This window comes from Diaporthe batatas (genome assembly GCF_019321695.1).
Source record: "Diaporthe batatas strain CRI 302-4 chromosome Unknown Contig00006, whole genome shotgun sequence".
NCBI lineage: Eukaryota > Fungi > Ascomycota > Sordariomycetes > Diaporthales > Diaporthaceae > Diaporthe > Diaporthe batatas.
Genome location: NW_025408553.1, coordinates 1,071,998 through 1,088,883, shown reverse-complemented (window position 1 = coordinate 1,088,883; position 16,886 = coordinate 1,071,998). Strand labels below are relative to the sequence as shown.

Genomic DNA, 16,886 nt, shown 5'->3' with positions numbered 1-16,886 from the left:
AATACGGGGGCACCTTACATACCTACGATAGGCGCTGCGGTCTCCGGGATATGCAGCCGCCAGGCCCAGATCAGAGACGTTCAGTTTTAGGGTCCTCATGGGGTTTGGTGTGGGCGTAACCTGTACCGGAGTGACTGAGCGTATTAGTGTGCACTTCTAGATGCCCCCTCTCCCGCCCCGACGGACCTCGGGGAGTTGGCGGCCCGGACGGACCGCATGCAGTGTCCCCAAGTTTGAATTCACGGGGTGTACGTTGATTGCACAGCAACCGAGGTACCTCATGGCTGGCCACGCAGAGCGATGGGTCTATTCAGGCTTTTCCATGCCGGATTGGCCAATTCCTGGAGGGTCACCGCGCATAGGAAGATTTGTGTTGAGAAGTATACTCTCAGTTAGTTGTTTGAGTCCAGATGCCAGGATACTTATAAAATTCATACAAATCTCGTCACTCCCATTGTATTACTTCGCTCCTGCATGAGCATATCCATTGAACCTCACCCAGACCAGAAGCCTTGTCAACCCAGTCCAAGACATTCGAAGTCGCCGTCCGCACCATGGCCCAAGCAGAGACGCCTTTTCGTGTCATTGTCGTGGGTGGAGGCGTTGCTGGGCTCGCCGCGTCCCATGCTCTTCAGAAGGCAGGTATCGACCACGTCGTGCTGGAAAGGAGGTCCAGTGTGGCGCCACCAGAAGGTGCAAGCATTGCAATGTATCCTAACGGGGCACGGATCCTCCATCAATTCGGCGCCTTGGAAGCAGTGCAGAAGCATTGCGTTCCACCTGGTCGTTACTGGGCGCGTCTGCCCAATAAGAAGATAATTTCGAACAATGGTGTCTTCCGCATCATCGAACAGAAGTGAGCATGATGAAATTCACCCCTTGATTCCTGCTATCGCTTCACACTGCCTTTCTGCCTCTCTGCTCCTTGCATCTTCTAATACGTGTAAATCAGCCACGGCTCGGGACTACTCCTTATCGAGAGACGACAGTTCCTGCAGGAGCTGTATGATACCTTGCCGAACAATTCTTATATTCGGACAGATGCTGGCGTGCGGGATATCAAGATGACTCCCGGTGGGGTCGAAGTGGAATTGAACAACGGCGACGTCGAAAAAGGCGATTTGGTCCTTGGCTGCGACGGAGTCTACAGCCGTGTGCGGACCATAATGTGGGACTACGCGAACAAGATGACCCCGGGACTGATCCCGGTAGAGGAGAAACTGGGTGGGTTGATATGCCTCCGAAACAAGGCCGCCAACATCTTGGAGGTCGTGGTTCTAATTCAACTTGTACTGACTTTTCCTTGGTATATCGCTAGCTATCAAAGCGGACTGGAAAAGCCTCATTGTCATGACCACGGCGATCCCAGAGCTCGGGGCCAAGGACCTAACAATAGTCCACAACGACAACTACTCGCACATGTTCACCATGACCCCAAAATTTGGCTACTTCTTCGTCTTCTTCCGCCTGAGCGAGCCCTGCACCTGGCCTCACCGGCCGCGATACACGGACCAAGACGCCGAGGACCTGGCGGCCAAGATTGCTAGTCACCCCGTGTCGGACACAATGGTCTTTGGGGAGGTCTGGAAGCACCGGATCAGGGCCAACGTCGTCAACTTGGAGGAAGGCGTCCTGGATCACTGGTACCACGGCCGCATTGCTCTCGCAGGCGACTCTGCGCACAAGGTAAGTCTTTGTAGGCACACATGCCACTGTCATAACAGAGCCCTGCCCACCAGCTGTCAGCGAGTCTGCAACACACTGACATGTCGTTGACCAGGTCACCCCCAACATGGCGTTCGGCGGCAACTCGGGCATCGAGTCGGTCGCAGTGTTCACGAACCACCTCCGGCGGCTGCTGGCCGAGAGCAAGGGCGCCAAGCCGAGCGCCGCGAAGCTCGAGGCCGCGCTGGCCGACTACCAGCAGGAGCGCAGGGCCCGCATGCTAGAGATCTGCAACTTCTCGGGCGAGGTGACGAGGGCTCAGGCGTGGGCGAGCCCGTGGTACAAGTTCCTGGCGAGATGGGTCATCCCGATGCTGCCGGCCAGCGCCTTCGGGAACCAGCTGGGGGCCATCATCAGCGCCGCGCCCAAGCTCGACTTCGTCGATGTGGGCCAGTTCCCAGCTGGGCGCATGCCCTGGAAGGATTCGGTTGCGCCTCATCGCCACACCGGCGACAACAAGTCGGGTGTCGGCCTTGGGATTTCGGGCTATGGCTATCTGAGCGCTTTTGCCGCCTGCGCGTTGGTCTTGTACATGAGCAGGCTGCTTCCATTGGCCATCAATACTTGAGTAATGGAAGTACTGTATGTTTACATAGCTACTGCTCGTCTCCTCATTGTACTACAGCAGTCCATAATCCAGTACTACAAGGCCAAATGTTGAGAACCCTCATTTGGTGCAATGAAAATTGATTAGTCTATGGACGAGGGTATATCGTGGTATCGTGTTTCGTCGCCTTCCCCATCGCTATACCGTAACTTAATAACTTGGAGACATTGGGCTTACCTATGCAGCTGAAGACATAGCATTTGAGATACATCAGATATACGTGAAGACCACGGACAGGTCCAAAGGGGCATACATCTCGCGGGGTAATCACTGGCATGTGTGAGGTGACCAGGTGCTGGCCGCCAGCCCTGGGGCTCCAAAAAATCCAAGAACTTCGCGTGGATGCCAGTACAGAGATCGCTGCATTTAGCATGATGTCCAATACGCTCTTGGTATAATAAAATCTCAGATTGTATGCACAGTCCTACATATCGGATCTACCCAAACGGCAATGGTGGCTTTTCTTTGTTTGCACCCATCAATAGCAGTGATATCTGGTTGAACTTGAAGTGTCACGAGGCTCGATTCAAATGAAGTATCCAGGGGTCATTTTCCGGCCTCCCCCCAGCCCTGCTCCCAGTCGAGGTCCTCAGTGGTCTCACTAATCCCGCTCTTTCGGTCGTGTCCATGCTTCCGGGCTAATGCAGCACGGAACTCGTCGATTAAACCACGGTAGTTGCGTGGATACACAGGCATGAACAGTTCCGTAAGAGGGTTACGCCTGCGCACAATATTGATGCCTAGGTCCTCCAGCAAGGTATCTATGTACTGAATGGGACGCAGATATTTGTCAGAACATGTTTCCAGCAGGATGACAGTTGCACATTGCGGATGCCCCCGGGTTGAAGAGCACACACCGTTGAGGGTCAAGTACTGTGGGGCTCATAAGACGAGGTGCATCAACTTACAGACAAGAAATCAAAGATGGCATATGCATGCTTCCTGCCTTGGGCAAGGTACCTCTTTCGGCACCAGACATTCCACTCTGCAACTTCCGTCTCCATGAGGTCCCTCGATGGGACGTCCACTAGATCCAGCAAGAAGGCCACACCCCACAGCGCCTGCACCTCTGATACCAACGGCGTGTAGATGGAGTGTATGAAGCCCGGGAAATACACGGATCTGTCGCCAGCAGCAGCAAGCTCGGGCACGACCAGCCGGCGGTAGTGGCGGCTGGGGCCGTGGAGCAATTTCCTCGGCTGCGAGTCCCCAGCGGTGGTCTCGTGCACCTCGCGCCTCGCCTCATGCACGGACTTCGGAACCGGTGCGTTGCGGAGGGTCGGCAGCAGCATGTCGACCGTGTCCTCGGCGGCCGCCTCCAGCACCGCCCACTTGTCTGCATCGGCCGGGCCTGGCGCCAGCCCGCACTGGTGCTGCAGCGACGGACTGAAAGGGTGGTAGGACTTGTCGAAGCCAGTGCAGAGGATGAGATAGTCCGTCTCGAGGCGCTCGCCGTTGCGGAGAGTGACGGTGCTGGTCCCGCCGAGAGAGTCGATTTCCGTGCGGTGGATCTTGCAGTCGCCCGCGTGGACGACGTTCCAGAAATTCGGGACGCTGGCGCAACCGAGACCAGCGTTGGCCCAGAATATACTTTCGAGGACTTGTTAGTCAGGGTTCTTGTCCCAGTATCCCCCCGTTCCTCCTGAATTCGGGAACAACGACAACGATAATATCCAAGCCCAATGGTGCCTGAGATGGGTTGGAGTGTGTATGATGAGAAAAAACTCACCCCTTTCCACGCGGTAATGGCCTGAGATTCTCCGTGTTGGGTGTCCTGGAGTATCCAGCATGCATGTCGGCGAGAAGCGTCACGCCTCTCCAGAAAAGGTCTCCGACCGCTCGGCCAACCCGCGTTCTCTGGAGGAAGTGATAGGCGAGCCCTCTGGTTTTCATGATACTGGCGCCGAATGCTGCCATGACCCTTGTGGAGATGACGTCCATGGAGTTAAGGAAGCCGAAGAGAGTGGGCGGCATGATGGCCATTGGCCCAGATCCATCTTCGCGGATGACCCAGTCCACCTTAACGCCGTTTGACAACAACAGAAAGACCGTGTCGTACGCTGACTTGGCGGCGCCTACCACAACGGCTCTTTTTATGCCGGATAGCTGGTCCAAGTGCGTGCCGACGGCCGAGGAATGGATGATTGGGGTCGTGAATTCTGCTGATTGCGGCCAGGATGGCACGACGGGATGCGAAGTCGCCCCGGAGGCGTAGATGAGCTTAGCACACTTAATGGAAGGGCCGCCCTCGATATCGACCTGCCACTCTCCACTCTTTGGTACACGATCCACCTTTATTACCTTGCTGTTCAGCCGTACTCTCCGCGTGAGATCGTAATCGCGAGCGAAATCGACAAGGTACTGGTTGATTGTCTCTCCAGAAATGTATCCGTCATTCGTGATGCCTTCTCGGCGCATCGGATAGAAGGAGTATTCAAAAAGCCCAAACTTTATTTGAGCATACAATGATGGGTAGATCTTTTCCTTGTTCCACACTCCGCCGATTGACGCCTGGTCGTCAACGAGGACGAGCTTAGCACTCGGTTTGAAGTCGAGGTAAGTCTTGGCAGATATGAGGCCATTCCAACCTATTTCGAGTGGGGACGAATTTAGTATTTTCTGGTACCCAGAACTGGAACTTTGAAACATTCAAACCCAGATGTTGGTAATTATGGGGTGTTCCATGTGCTGTGAGAGTCCCGTGCAGGCTCCCTCAAGTGCTCAATATTAGACTCGGATGGGTCAGCATACCTGTTCCGACCACCACGACATCAAATCTCTCAACTGCCATTTTTTATGTGAATTTAGCTAAGCAATTGGTTTGGTAGCATATTATTTAATATCGGATCTTTACAGATGTCAGCCTAAAATTCTACAACCTCTCATTTATGTCGTATCTTAATCGAGCACAGATTCATGGTAACCTAGGGTCAATTCTCGAGGATATTGATCATCGACAATCAGCCCACGTTAAACAAGGCTAGGATCTCGGGATGAACCTCCCGTAGACAAGGCGTCTGATGACTTTCGCGGGGGCTCGGCAATGATCGGCGTGGTCGGGGGTTGCTCGGACCGGCTGGGGCCGCTTACCGTGTAAATATGTCCAGGATGCCTGCAGGGACACGACCAATGCAAAGCGTGCATAGGTATTGTGATGCCTATGTTGAGTATGCAGGAAGAAAACGGCGGTCGACCGGAGAAGAAGCCAAGCAACCAAGGAACGGGCGCAAAATGACCGCTGTATAACCTACTAAGTACACATGTAGGATACTAGGTACAATAGTCGTAGGTGGCCATGAATGGCAACGATAATCAAGTTCATGGGTTGATTATGTAGTTCCCGTGGCTGCCACCTGCAATCCTTCAGCACTTGGTTTCAATGCTGACGCCCAGGTTGTCTTGTCATCCCTTCCGAGGTTGCTCACCCATTCACAAACACATACTGTCAATAGAAAAGAAAGAAAGAAATACTCTACCAAAATGGGCATCGACGGCGTACAATCATTATTTGCAGTACTGGGCACAGCGGGACTCATATTGCTATGGGGGAACATGGTCATCAACGGCGCTATGGCTGCAATGCTGGACACATCTTGGAATGGCATCTTTCCAGACGGGTCTGCCCTCAAGATGAGCTACACCGGAATCCCGCCACTGGACCTCATTCTCAGAATCCTCGTTACCTTTTTCTACCCACTCATGACCGACAGAGTTCCATACCTGGTCATCCTCGACATCGTTGCGGCCATGTTGGTCATCAACATTATGATCCTGGTGGAGAGTCGGCGCACATCAGCGCCCAGTTGGCTACGCTCGTAAGCAATTACGCATACAATCTTCCTCTGAGGGGGTCCATTTGCGTCTGCGGCTAACCCTTCAACCAAGTTGCGTGCAATGGCAGTACCAATTGAACGGTGCAGGTGTTGCCGTCTTCCTACCCTTGTACTCGATTTTGTTTCTAAAGCACCGATCGCCGGGCCGCCCTTTAAGGCTGCTCGAGTCTGAGGCGCAGGCAGTCCCCATGACCGCTCTCTGGAGCCTTCTATTACCGATACCTCTGTTGATGCCGGCCATATCCGGGGCAACACCCTTCCAGATCCAAAACGGTTTGGTCATCTACTTCTTCACACCTATTCTGTTCGCAATGTTCCATACCGCAGCCGGCTTCGCCAGCTCGAGAATGTCGGTTTCCACATTTCCCGGCTTCGTACAACCCGTGCGAACCGCATACGAAGTAGTCGGTGTGGCGAGCGCCGTGATTCATTTTGGGATCCTCGCCTATGCCTTGTCCTCGACGGAGCCGGGGGTTTCCTTGACCGGCCTGTACTACCCCGACAGCTCGACCGTCCAGCGAGCGGGGTCCAGCATTCTGAGGGCTGGCGGGCTCTTGTTCTCACAATGGGACGTCCTTATCACCACGCTGGCCACGCTTCTCCTCGCCGTGAGCCGCCAACAGTCGGATCCGGGGTCCAGAATCTCAGCTTGGACATTGACGGGTATTACTGCTGCCCTGGGACCTGGTGCCGCGCTTGCATATGCCCTTTGGAACGAAGAAGATCGTTGAGACCGTTTGAGCGATGGAGAAAAAGGCGGCAGACTGAGCAGAATGCTTTGAACCAGCAGCAACTGACTGCTTCAGGTCGATAAAGTGAATAACTAGTCAGGCAGCATGAGCGTGGGATGCATTCCTGAGTGATTTGGGGAATTTGGCGTGTAGTCATAGAATAGCTGCCAACCAAGTAAATGAAATGGCTTTTTCCCCTTTTTTCGCTAGCCTTTATAATCACTTAGGATTGGGGCCCGGTTGACCCTCATGGACCAGGCGTCTTGGACTTGTTCACGTATCGAAATTTGGCACTCGGCCGAGGCAGTGATTGATGAGCTGTTATTCATTGTTTGGACACCACTGGCAATTAGTAAGTCGGAGAGACGATGCATCAGCCAAGTTTTTGTAACTTTGGATCAAATTTTTACTAGCCTATATGCTCATTTCCCGTCCATGACACTGTCTGTTTACAAGAAGATTTTCAGGAAAGGTCATGAGAATGAGTATACCTTTATTGTGCCAGATGCCCAGGTGTCTCCGCGCTTGGGACTTACAGCTACTTGCCCAGGTAGGTACTGGGCCACCTGAGCACATGCAGGGATTCAGGTTGCCCAGGCTGACGACTAGATCCATCCAGCCCTTGTTCGTTTCACATATCGTCAGAGTTGCCAGATGAAAATGTTTTCTTCGGATTTGTCCTCTGACCTCTAGTATTCGCGCAGCCAGTCAAAACAGCCCTGGGAGGTGTGCAAAGCCGAGTAAACCAGACCAAGTGCATGCATGTTACCCGGCCAATCCTGTCAGATGCCAAGCCATCCAGACAGTGAATGTCTCTCCTTATTGTTACCTCTTATCGACGGATCGGAGCAAACCGGCCCGCTCCGTCAGCTTCTGGAACGGAGCTTCAATGTTGGCTCGGATGTCCAGCAGTGTAAGCATGCAGCCGTCAAGCCCATGCGGGCTACTTGCATGGCATGTCCGACCCTACCTAGGTACCTCCGCTCGCTCGGGGACAAGCGGAGGCTTTCGCTTGCCGCCTGGCGCCGACCTAACCGAGCGCGTCAGCCTCGTGATGCTGGTCCATGCCCACAGTCAGCCCGCCCAACTCTTTCTTGCCTTTCACCCCACAATACCTGTCTTCCATTACGAAATAGCAAAGATCGGTGCCTGTAGCTTTCTTCGAATACTCCATTACACCGAACTCTCATCTCACTGCGTAACCTGTGTGTGTTGAACGCCTTTGAGCTACTCAGATTACTCAGAAAACCGGGGCAACCAGGGCTCACACAGTAATCCTGGGCTGGGATACATACTTACTGTAGTCCTCTTAGACTGGCCGGCGTATTCTGTTTCTCAGCCGGACTATCGAACTCTTCTCCGTGCCGAAGCCGCGCAGGTCCGAGTAGTCCCGTAATGCTATGTCGTGAAAGGAAGGTCGACAAGTGCTGCCCAACTACGTAGGTACCTGGCGAAAGAGCCCGGCCCGGTCCTTCGGTGTTCGAGCAGCCTTCCGGTCTGGGCCTTACGGGGAGGGGGAGCCTTGACCAAACGAAGGCACAAGACACCATGTAGGTGAGAATAGATAGTCTGCTACAGGTTTGTTGGCAATGGAAGACGAGACGATAAGAATCGAACATATGGTAACCCAGATGGGCTCGCACAATACAAAAACTATACGCCGTCTAGCTTATGCAAGTTGCATATTACAAGTCCCTGTCCTAGCATATTAATCGGTCCATGTGGGCTGATGGTGGCTCGATATCTGCCCAAGAGAGCTCCCCAAACAAGAGCAGCTTCACACGCCAAAGCCAATCACTATGCCTGGCTTACTGAGGTCAGATCAATCCTCGTCGTCCTCGAATGAGGACATCACCGATGCTTCGGGCCCGAGCATCAGGGCATCTCGGATCGATCAAGCGCAGGTGACTGCTTCCGGCCTGAGCGATGGAGAGAAGCCGCTGGAGGAACAGCTAGAGCCTATTGCGGTGGTGGGGATGGGTAGGTTCAGCACACAAATTCGGACAAAAATATGCATACAAGTTCAATTTTAGTACTTACTGACCCCGTGTAATTAATCAGGATGCCGACTGCCAGGGGCTGTGAAGTCAGCCTCGGACTTCTGGGACATGATGATCAACAAGCGGACGGGAAACACACCAAAAGTGCCCGCCTCACGATTCAACATCGACGCGCACTACCACTCAAACAACGACCGCCCAGGCAGCTTTGGGGTTCTGGGCGGATACTTCCTCGATGAGGAGCTGACCGACTTCGACCCTGGCCTGTTCGGCATCACGCCGGTCGAGGCCATGTGGATGGACCCGCAGCAGCGCAAGCTGCTTGAGGTTGTGTATGAGGCGCTCGAGTCGGGTGGTATCTCGCTCGAGGCCATCTCGGGCACCCGTACTGCGGTCTTTGCCGCCAGCTTCACTGCCGACTGGCAGCAGATGGCCTTCAAGGAGGCGTCGTTCCGCCACAGCCTGGCGGCAACCGGCGTTGATCCCGGCATCATCAGCAACCGTATTAGTCACGTTTTTAACCTCAACGGCCCCAGCATTGTCTGCAACACGGCATGCTCCTCGTCCGTGTACGCGCTGCATAATGCCTGCAACGCCCTGCGGAACAACGAGGCCGAGGGGGCCATCGTCGGGGGCGTCAACCTGATCATCACGGTAGACCAGCACATGAACACGGCCAAGCTGGGCGTGCTGTCACCCACGTCAACGTGCCACACGTTCGACGAGAGCGCCGACGGCTACGGCAGAGCAGACGCGGTGGGCGCCGTATACCTGAAGCGACTCGCCGATGCTGTCCGGGACGGGGATCCGATCCGCGGCATCATCCGTTCCAGTGCTGTCAACTCCAACGGCAAGGTCCCCGCCGTCGGCATCACACACCCAAACCGCGAAGGCCAGGCCGACGTTATAACCCATGCATACGAGCGCTGCAGCCTTGACCCTCGCCTGACGGGCTACTTCGAGTGCCACGGGACGGGCACCGCCGTCGGCGACCCCCTCGAGGTGCACGCCGTCTCCATGGCCATGAACAAGAACCGGACACCTGACCAGGACCCCCTGTGGATCGGCGCCGTCAAGACCAACATTGGCCACAGCGAGGCTGCGAGCGGCCTGTCGGCACTCATCAAGGCCATCCTGATAGTTGAGCGAGGCATCATCCCGGCGACCCGCGGCCTCGTCAAGCCCAGCCCGAGTATCAAGTGGGACGAGTGGCAGGTCAAGGTTCCGACCGAACCAGTGCCTTTTCCCGCCCATCTCCCGGTGCGCCGTGTGTCCATCAACAGGTAGGCCAAGCCCAGTACCCTCCACTTCATGTTGACACTGTCCAGCACTTGTTTCCTAACGTGGGAGATGAACCAGTTTCGGATACGGAGGGACCAACGCCCACGTAGTGGTCGAGGGGGCGGCATCGATGCTGCGAGGACGGGCACCAGCATACAAGTACACCGACGCCACGAGCGTCGAGTCGCGCAGGAAGAGCCTCGTCCCCAGGCGCGCCTCGCACCGCAAGCGGCCGTTCCTGCTTCCCTTCTCGGCCCACGACAAGGCCACGCTCCTGCGCAACATCAAGGCTCACGGCGAGGTCGCAGCGAAGTACGACCTGCTGGACCTCTCGTACACGCTCAGCAGCCGCCGCAGCGTCCTCCAGAGCAGGGCCTTCACCGTCGCCAGCCACCGCACGCTGCCCACTGCGTTCGAAGACGTCGCCGCCTCCTTCTCCTTTGGCCAGCAGAAGCCGTCCAGGCCGCGGGCCATCGGTTTCGTCTTCACTGGACAGGGGGCCCAGTGGCCGCGCATGGGCGCGGAGCTGATGGCGTACAGCCCGCACTTCCTGGAGTCGATCCACGCCCTCGACAACGCCCTCGAGGAGCTCGGCGACGGCCCGGAGTGGTCGATCGAGGACGTCTTGCTCGAGAGCATCGACACGTCGCCTGTCAACAACGCCGAGTTCTCGCAGCCGCTCTGCACCGCGGTCCAGATTGCCCTGGTGCAGCTGCTCGCCCACTGGGGCATCCGGCCCACCGTCACGGTCGGCCACTCGTCGGGGGAGATGGCTGCTGCATATGCTGCCGGCCTGATCACGGCCAGGGAGGCCATAGTTGCAGCATATTACCGGGGCAAGGTCACGCGCGATGTCGCGAGCGCCGGGTCCATGCTGGCCGTCGGCCTCGGGGCCGAAGCCGTCCAAGAATACCTTGGCCGGGACAAGTCTGAGGGACATGTTGTGGTGGCGTGCCACAATTCGCCATCGGCCGTCACGCTGAGTGGCGACGAGCACGGCATAGCGGCTGTCAAGGCCAGGCTTGATGAGGACGGCGTCTTTGCCCGCCTTGTAAAGACAAGCGGCAAAGCTTACCACTCTCACCACATGGTGCCGGTGGCCACCAAGTACGAGGAACTCATCCGGGCCGCGAGTGTGAGCGCTTGGGAGGATGACCTGGACGAGAACCCCGCGCCTGCCAACGCCAGGATGGTCTCGTCAGTGACAAACAGCATCCTGCCGCCAGGCACCCGGCTGGACGAGTCGTACTGGAGCAAGAACCTCACCAACCCGGTCCTCTTCAACCAGGCCGTCCGGACCATCCTCACGGACGACGAGGTCTCAGACGTCGACCTGTTGATCGAGGTTGGCCCACACTCGGCCATGGCTGGCCCCATCAAGCAGATCAAGGCGGAGCTCAAGGCGGAAAAGCTCGACTACCTGCCGACCCTGCTGCGAGGCACCGACAGTGCCGTGCAGCTGCTCAAGCTGGCGGGCGAGCTGTTCCTCAGGGACTACCCCGTCAAGATGGAGCGCGTCACAAACGCCTACGTCGGCGGAAGTGGCAGCAAAGGGGGGGCCGGTACCAAGGGGCACACCATCGTGGACCTGCCCCCGTACCAGTGGAACTACACGCGGCCGTTATGGGCCGAGAGCCGCGCCAGTCGCGAGCAGCGCCAGCCGAAATACCCTCGTCACGATGTGCTGGGCCAGCGGGTCATCGGCTCGTCCATGGCGGAGCCCACCTGGCGCAACGTCCTGCGGCTGCGCGACCTGCCGTGGCTCAAAGACCACTCGCTGGGCGGCGAGGCCGTCTTCCCTGCCGCGGGCTACTTCGCCATGGCCATCGAGGCCATCACACAGGTCCACGAGCTGGGCGGGGACGATGCCTCCCGCGAGCCCATCGACAACTACACCCTGCGCGACGTGTCCATCAAGAAGGCGCTCGTGACGCCAGACGATGACGACGGGATCGAGGTGCTGCTGAACCTGCGGCCCGCCGTGCAGGGCGGCGGCGGCTGGTGGGACTTCAGCGTGTCGTCGATCGACATGGAGCAGGTCCACAAGGAGCACATGGCCGGCAGCATCGGCATCAACAAGAACCCGCGCGGGTCCAAGGCAGTCCGCCGGGCGCCCGAGTTCGCCCAGCGGGCCACGGGCAAGGCCTGGAACCACGCGCTGCGCCAGGTCGGCTTCGACTACGGCCCCACGTTTCAGGACATGGGCGACATCCGCTTCGACGGCAAGACATATGCGGCCAGCGCCCGGTCCTTCATCAAGCAGCACGTCGACGCGTCGCTCGGCGAGTCCCGCTACGTGCTGCACCCGGCCTCGGTCGACTCGGTCCTGCAGCTGAGCATCGCGGCCATCTACGCCGGGCGGACCAACGCCATGAGCTGCGGCGTCGTCCCCATCCAGGTGGACGAGGTGTCCATCTGGCCGCCCACCGAGCCGCAGCTTCAGGTCGGCACGGCCAATGCCTATGCCTGGGTGCCCCGTCGAGGCATCCGGTCTTTTGAGGGGAGTGCCCAGATGACCGCCCTCGACGGCGAGCTGGTGCTAGACATCACAAATGTACGGACCACGAGCTACGAGGCCGCGGTCCCCCAAAAGGCAGAGACATTTGTCGACGACACGAGTGGTGCCTATGGCGAGATGAGCTGGGACTTGGACATTGACAGTCTCGAGTCGGGCGCCGACGTCGGCAGCTGGGTTGATGTCGCAAACCTGATCTTGTTCAAATACCCGGCGTTGAAGGTCTTGGAGCTGGGCACCGAGAGCGCGGCGGAGCTCCTCTCCAAGAACCCTCAGCTGTCATATACAGCCGCTGTTGGCCCAGGCGAGACCATGGTCGCCGCAGGAAAATCACTTGTCGAGCCCTACGCCAATGCCAAGGTGGTTCCCCTTGACCCGGGGCAGGACCTCGAGTCACAATCTCTCAAGACGGCCGGGTACGACGTCGTCGTTGCTGGCCTGGAGGCGACGGCCTCGGTCCAGAAGCTGCTCCCCAAGCTGCGAGGGCTCCTGAAGCCAAGCGGCTTTCTTGTCACGGCGCCCCAGGCCACCAGTATTATCGAAGAGTCAAAAGGACCGGGAGACTTTAGATTGAGCTTCAGGGCCAGCTCAGGGTCTTCAGTGTGGCGACCAGCGGAGACGACGGACGAGACCAGGACTGAGGTGCTCTCCCCGATAGAAGGTCACGCCGTGCAGCTTGTGTACCGCACGAACCCGAGCCCGCTGGCTGAGCAAATCAAGTGCGCACTGGAAGGGCTTGGTTGGAGCGTCTCGGTCAACAAGCTGGATGCGTTCGGGGTGGATTCCGGCGGTGACGTTCAAGTCGTGGCTGGGCATGTGATTATGCTTGCCGACCTCGAAGGCCCTGTGCTGTACACGGCCACAGAGGCAGAGTTCTTGGCAATCAGGGCCATCATCGACTCGGCATCGGCCCTGCTGTGGGTTACCAGTGGCGGGTTAATCACGGCAAAGAGACCAGAATACGCCATGGTGCGGGGGCTTGCTCGGTCTGTCGCTTCGGAGCAGGCCTCGCTCGACTTCCGCACCCTCGATGTGGATCTCGACAGTACCACCGTGCCTACGCAGGTGGTCCAGTCAGTCCTGAGGATTGCCGGGTTGCAGGCGAGTAGCGGCGACGAGGCCCCGCAAGAGCGAGAGTTCTCCTTATCCGGAGGAAAGACATACATTAGCAGGCTCGTACGAAACAAGGGGCTCAACAGTATCTTCAAGACTCGGAGCGATCCGGAACCACAGGCCTTCTCAGCCGAAAGGCCTCTACGTGGCAAAGTCCTCCGCGGCAAAGTTGTCTTTGAACAGGAGCCGGAGCGGGACGCACATGCAGATAAGCTCGCACTCAAGGCTGGCCTCGTCGAGGTCCAGGTCCAGGCCGTCGGGCTCACGAGGGAAGGCGTTCTGGTCATCAGCGGTTCTGATTACCCAACCACGTTCAGCCACGAGATCGGTGGCGTGGTCACCAAGGTAGGACCAGATGTCTCGACTCTCAAACCAGGAGACAGGGTGGTTGGGTACAAGCCGGACTGCTTCGCCAGCTACCAGCAGGTGCCGGCCACCATGCTGCACAAGCTCGCCGACAAGGACGACATGGACGCGGCCGTGAGCCTGATATCGGCATACTCGAACGCCATATACGGCCTGGAAACCCTGGCCCGGGTCAAGGAGGGCGACACGGTCCTCATCCTCCACAACACAGGCACGAGCGGCGTGGCCGCGGCCAAGATTGCCCAAGACAAAGGCGCGACCCCGTACCTGGCAGTGAAGACCGACGCCGAGGCCACGTTCTTGACGACCCGGCTCGGCCTCGACCAGAGACAGATCCTCGGCCCCGGTGGCGGTGCTGTCTCGACGCAGCTTGGGCGTCTCACTGGCGGCCGCGGGGCCGATGTCGTCTTCAGCACCGGCAGCAGCGTGGATACGGGGTCTGCGAGCGAGGCATGGCGCCACATCGCACCTTTCGGCCGCTTCGTCGACGCCGGCCGCAAGCACGTGCTCGACCGCGGCGCGCTCGACACGGTGCCGTTTGCGCGCGGCGCCAGCTATCTGCCGTTTGACCTGCTGGACATGTACGAGAGCAGGCCCGACATGACCTCTGGCCTTGTTGCGGCCGTCATGCAGCTGTCTGAGCAAGGATCCATCACGCCGCCCGGCACCGTCGAGCCCCTCCACCTGTCGCAGATTGACAAGGCTGTCTCCTCCTGGTCCGAGTCCTTCGGTGCTCCCAAGCCCATCATCCGGTTTGAAGAAGCACCTGGACACCCCGTCTTGACCCTGCCCCCTGAGCGTGCCGGGCCCCGGTTCAGCCCTGACAACACATACCTGCTCGTCGGCTGCCTGGGGGGTCTGGGCAGGAGCTTGACGGCGTGGATGATGGTGCATGGGGCACGGCGGTTTACCTTTCTCTCCAGGTCTGGCGCTGACTCCCAGTCGGCCTCCACGCTCGTGGCCGACATGGAGAGCGCCGGGGCCATCGTGCAGGTTGTGCGAGGTGATGCGACCTCACGGTCAGACGTTGTTCGTGCGCTCGAGGGTATTCCCGCGTCGCACCCAGTTCGAGGCGTTGTCCATGCTGCCATGGTACTTCGGGTGAGATACCTATTGAGTCCCCTTTACCTAATGCTACATTTAGTAGTCCTCCTGTTGGGCCGGATGCTGACCATGTCTGTGCGATACTTACCTATAGGACGGCATGTTCCATTCCATGACTTTCGACCGTTGGAAGGCGACAGTGGAGCCCAAGGTCACTGGCGCCATGAACCTGCACTCGGCCCTCGCCGACGTCCCACTGGACTTTTTCCTCATGACCAGCTCCGTGTCGGGGACGCTGGGCACGCCAGGCCAGAGCAACTACGCGGCTGCCAACAGCTACCTAGACGCGCTCGCGCATCACCGCGTGGCCTCGGGCAAAGTCGCCACCTCGGTGGTCCTGCCCATGGTCCTCGGCGTCGGGGTTGTCGCCGAAAACACCGACATCGAGGACGGCCTCCGCCGCATGGGCATGTACGGCATCGACGAGGAACAGCTCCTCGAGGCCTTTGAGGCTGCCATCGTCGCGCGCCAGTCTCTCGACGAGGCACCTCACCACATAGCCGTGGGCTTGGACCCGCACCTGTTGCGGGAGGCCATGGCCGACGCGGGGACCACCGAGGTCTTCTGGGACCGGGACGCGCGTTTCAGCCACCTCGCCCGCGCCATGAGCGCGGCAAAGGACGGCGCCGACACGGCGGGCAGCTACAGCATCCTGGCCGCCGTCCGCGAGGCCGACTCGGCCGCCGCCGCGGTCGCGGCGGTGTCGCAGCACTTCATCGAGAAGCTGTCGCGCATGCTGATGATCCCCGAGGACAACTTCGAGCCGCAGGGGCCGTCCATCGCATCCTACGGCATCGACAGCATGATCGGGGCCGAGCTCCGCAACTGGATCTTCAAGGAGTACAAGATCGACATGCCCTTCCAGCAGCTCCTCGCCCCCACGCTAAGCATCGAGAGGTTTGCCGCGCAGGTGTGCGCGTCTGTGGTCACAGCGGCTTGATGGAAACACCAGCCATTGGGATGTGACCGTACCCTATCGCAGTCGATTCTATGCGTCTTTGTCTGACACAGGATCCTGTACAAGGACATAGATTCGGGTGGTACACTAAGAGAATGGATAGATGGATGGATTATGATTAACGCCTCGGGCCGTAGGCCCAGGCGATGGCCGTCTTTGAAATTAAGCAATATACTGTGCAGCCGCCAGGTCTATATGAACTGGCCGAAATCAATACATAGGGTAGCGGGTGTAACTATGAACGGTGGCGGCCTAATAGGCTTTGTTGAAAGAAAGCAACGTATTTGACCAAGTCCGCTTATTAGTACATGTGTGCCAAAAGATGAATTTGGTGGCCATGCCATAAATTGATTTTCAGGCTGTATTTTAGCTTATGTGACACACCAACGATGGCGTCTCCGAACAAGATCAACACGGTTCGAGACATGTTCCAGGCCCATTCCTCGCGTCAATGACGACTCTCGAACATCTCACGACTAACTTGTGATTATATTACTTGTTCACAGGACATTCTGGGAAGCGGAACGGGGACGTGCCTTTGACCGGAACGAACAAAAATGGCAGAAGCGAGATGCGGCGCCGCGCATCGGGCCAGGGCCCCGGGGCGCCCTCGCATGCCCGAAGGCGTTGGGTGCGTCAGCACGCATATCTGC

At 58.0% G+C, this 16,886-nt stretch overlaps 4 protein-coding genes across 4 annotated transcripts; 3 read left to right on the top strand and 1 right to left on the bottom strand.

Moving 5' to 3' along the window:
* The first annotated feature begins 486 nt into the window (after positions 1 to 486).
* Positions 487 to 2,423, top strand: KVR01_005734 (uncharacterized protein). The gene is made up of 4 exons (XM_044793651.1): positions 487 to 856; positions 953 to 1,224; positions 1,319 to 1,686; positions 1,781 to 2,423. Exons 1-4 carry the CDS (start codon positions 555 to 557, stop codon positions 2,291 to 2,293), a joined length of 1,455 nt encoding a protein of 484 aa, XP_044644537.1. The 5' UTR covers positions 487 to 554; the 3' UTR covers positions 2,294 to 2,423.
* A 296-nt stretch (positions 2,424 to 2,719) lies between these two features.
* On the bottom strand, positions 2,720 to 5,159 carry KVR01_006143 (uncharacterized protein). The gene is made up of 4 exons (XM_044793635.1): positions 5,084 to 5,159; positions 4,062 to 4,920; positions 3,241 to 3,922; positions 2,720 to 3,100 (listed from the first exon to the last, which is right to left on the bottom strand). Exons 1-4 carry the CDS (start codon positions 5,121 to 5,123, stop codon positions 2,879 to 2,881), a joined length of 1,803 nt encoding a protein of 600 aa, XP_044644946.1. The 5' UTR covers positions 5,124 to 5,159; the 3' UTR covers positions 2,720 to 2,878.
* Positions 5,160 to 5,589: 430 nt separating this feature from the next.
* On the top strand, positions 5,590 to 7,057 carry KVR01_006189 (uncharacterized protein). The gene is made up of 2 exons (XM_044790322.1): positions 5,590 to 6,147; positions 6,218 to 7,057. Exons 1-2 carry the CDS (start codon positions 5,813 to 5,815, stop codon positions 6,894 to 6,896), a joined length of 1,014 nt encoding a protein of 337 aa, XP_044644992.1. The 5' UTR covers positions 5,590 to 5,812; the 3' UTR covers positions 6,897 to 7,057.
* A 1,457-nt stretch (positions 7,058 to 8,514) lies between these two features.
* On the top strand, positions 8,515 to 16,713 carry KVR01_006148 (uncharacterized protein). The gene is made up of 4 exons (XM_044782174.1): positions 8,515 to 8,876; positions 8,958 to 10,179; positions 10,256 to 15,272; positions 15,370 to 16,713. The coding sequence occupies exons 1-4, from the start codon at positions 8,696 to 8,698 to the stop codon at positions 16,213 to 16,215; spliced, it is 7,266 nt and encodes a 2,421-aa protein (XP_044644951.1). The 5' UTR covers positions 8,515 to 8,695; the 3' UTR covers positions 16,216 to 16,713.
* Positions 16,714 to 16,886: the final 173 nt, after the last annotated feature.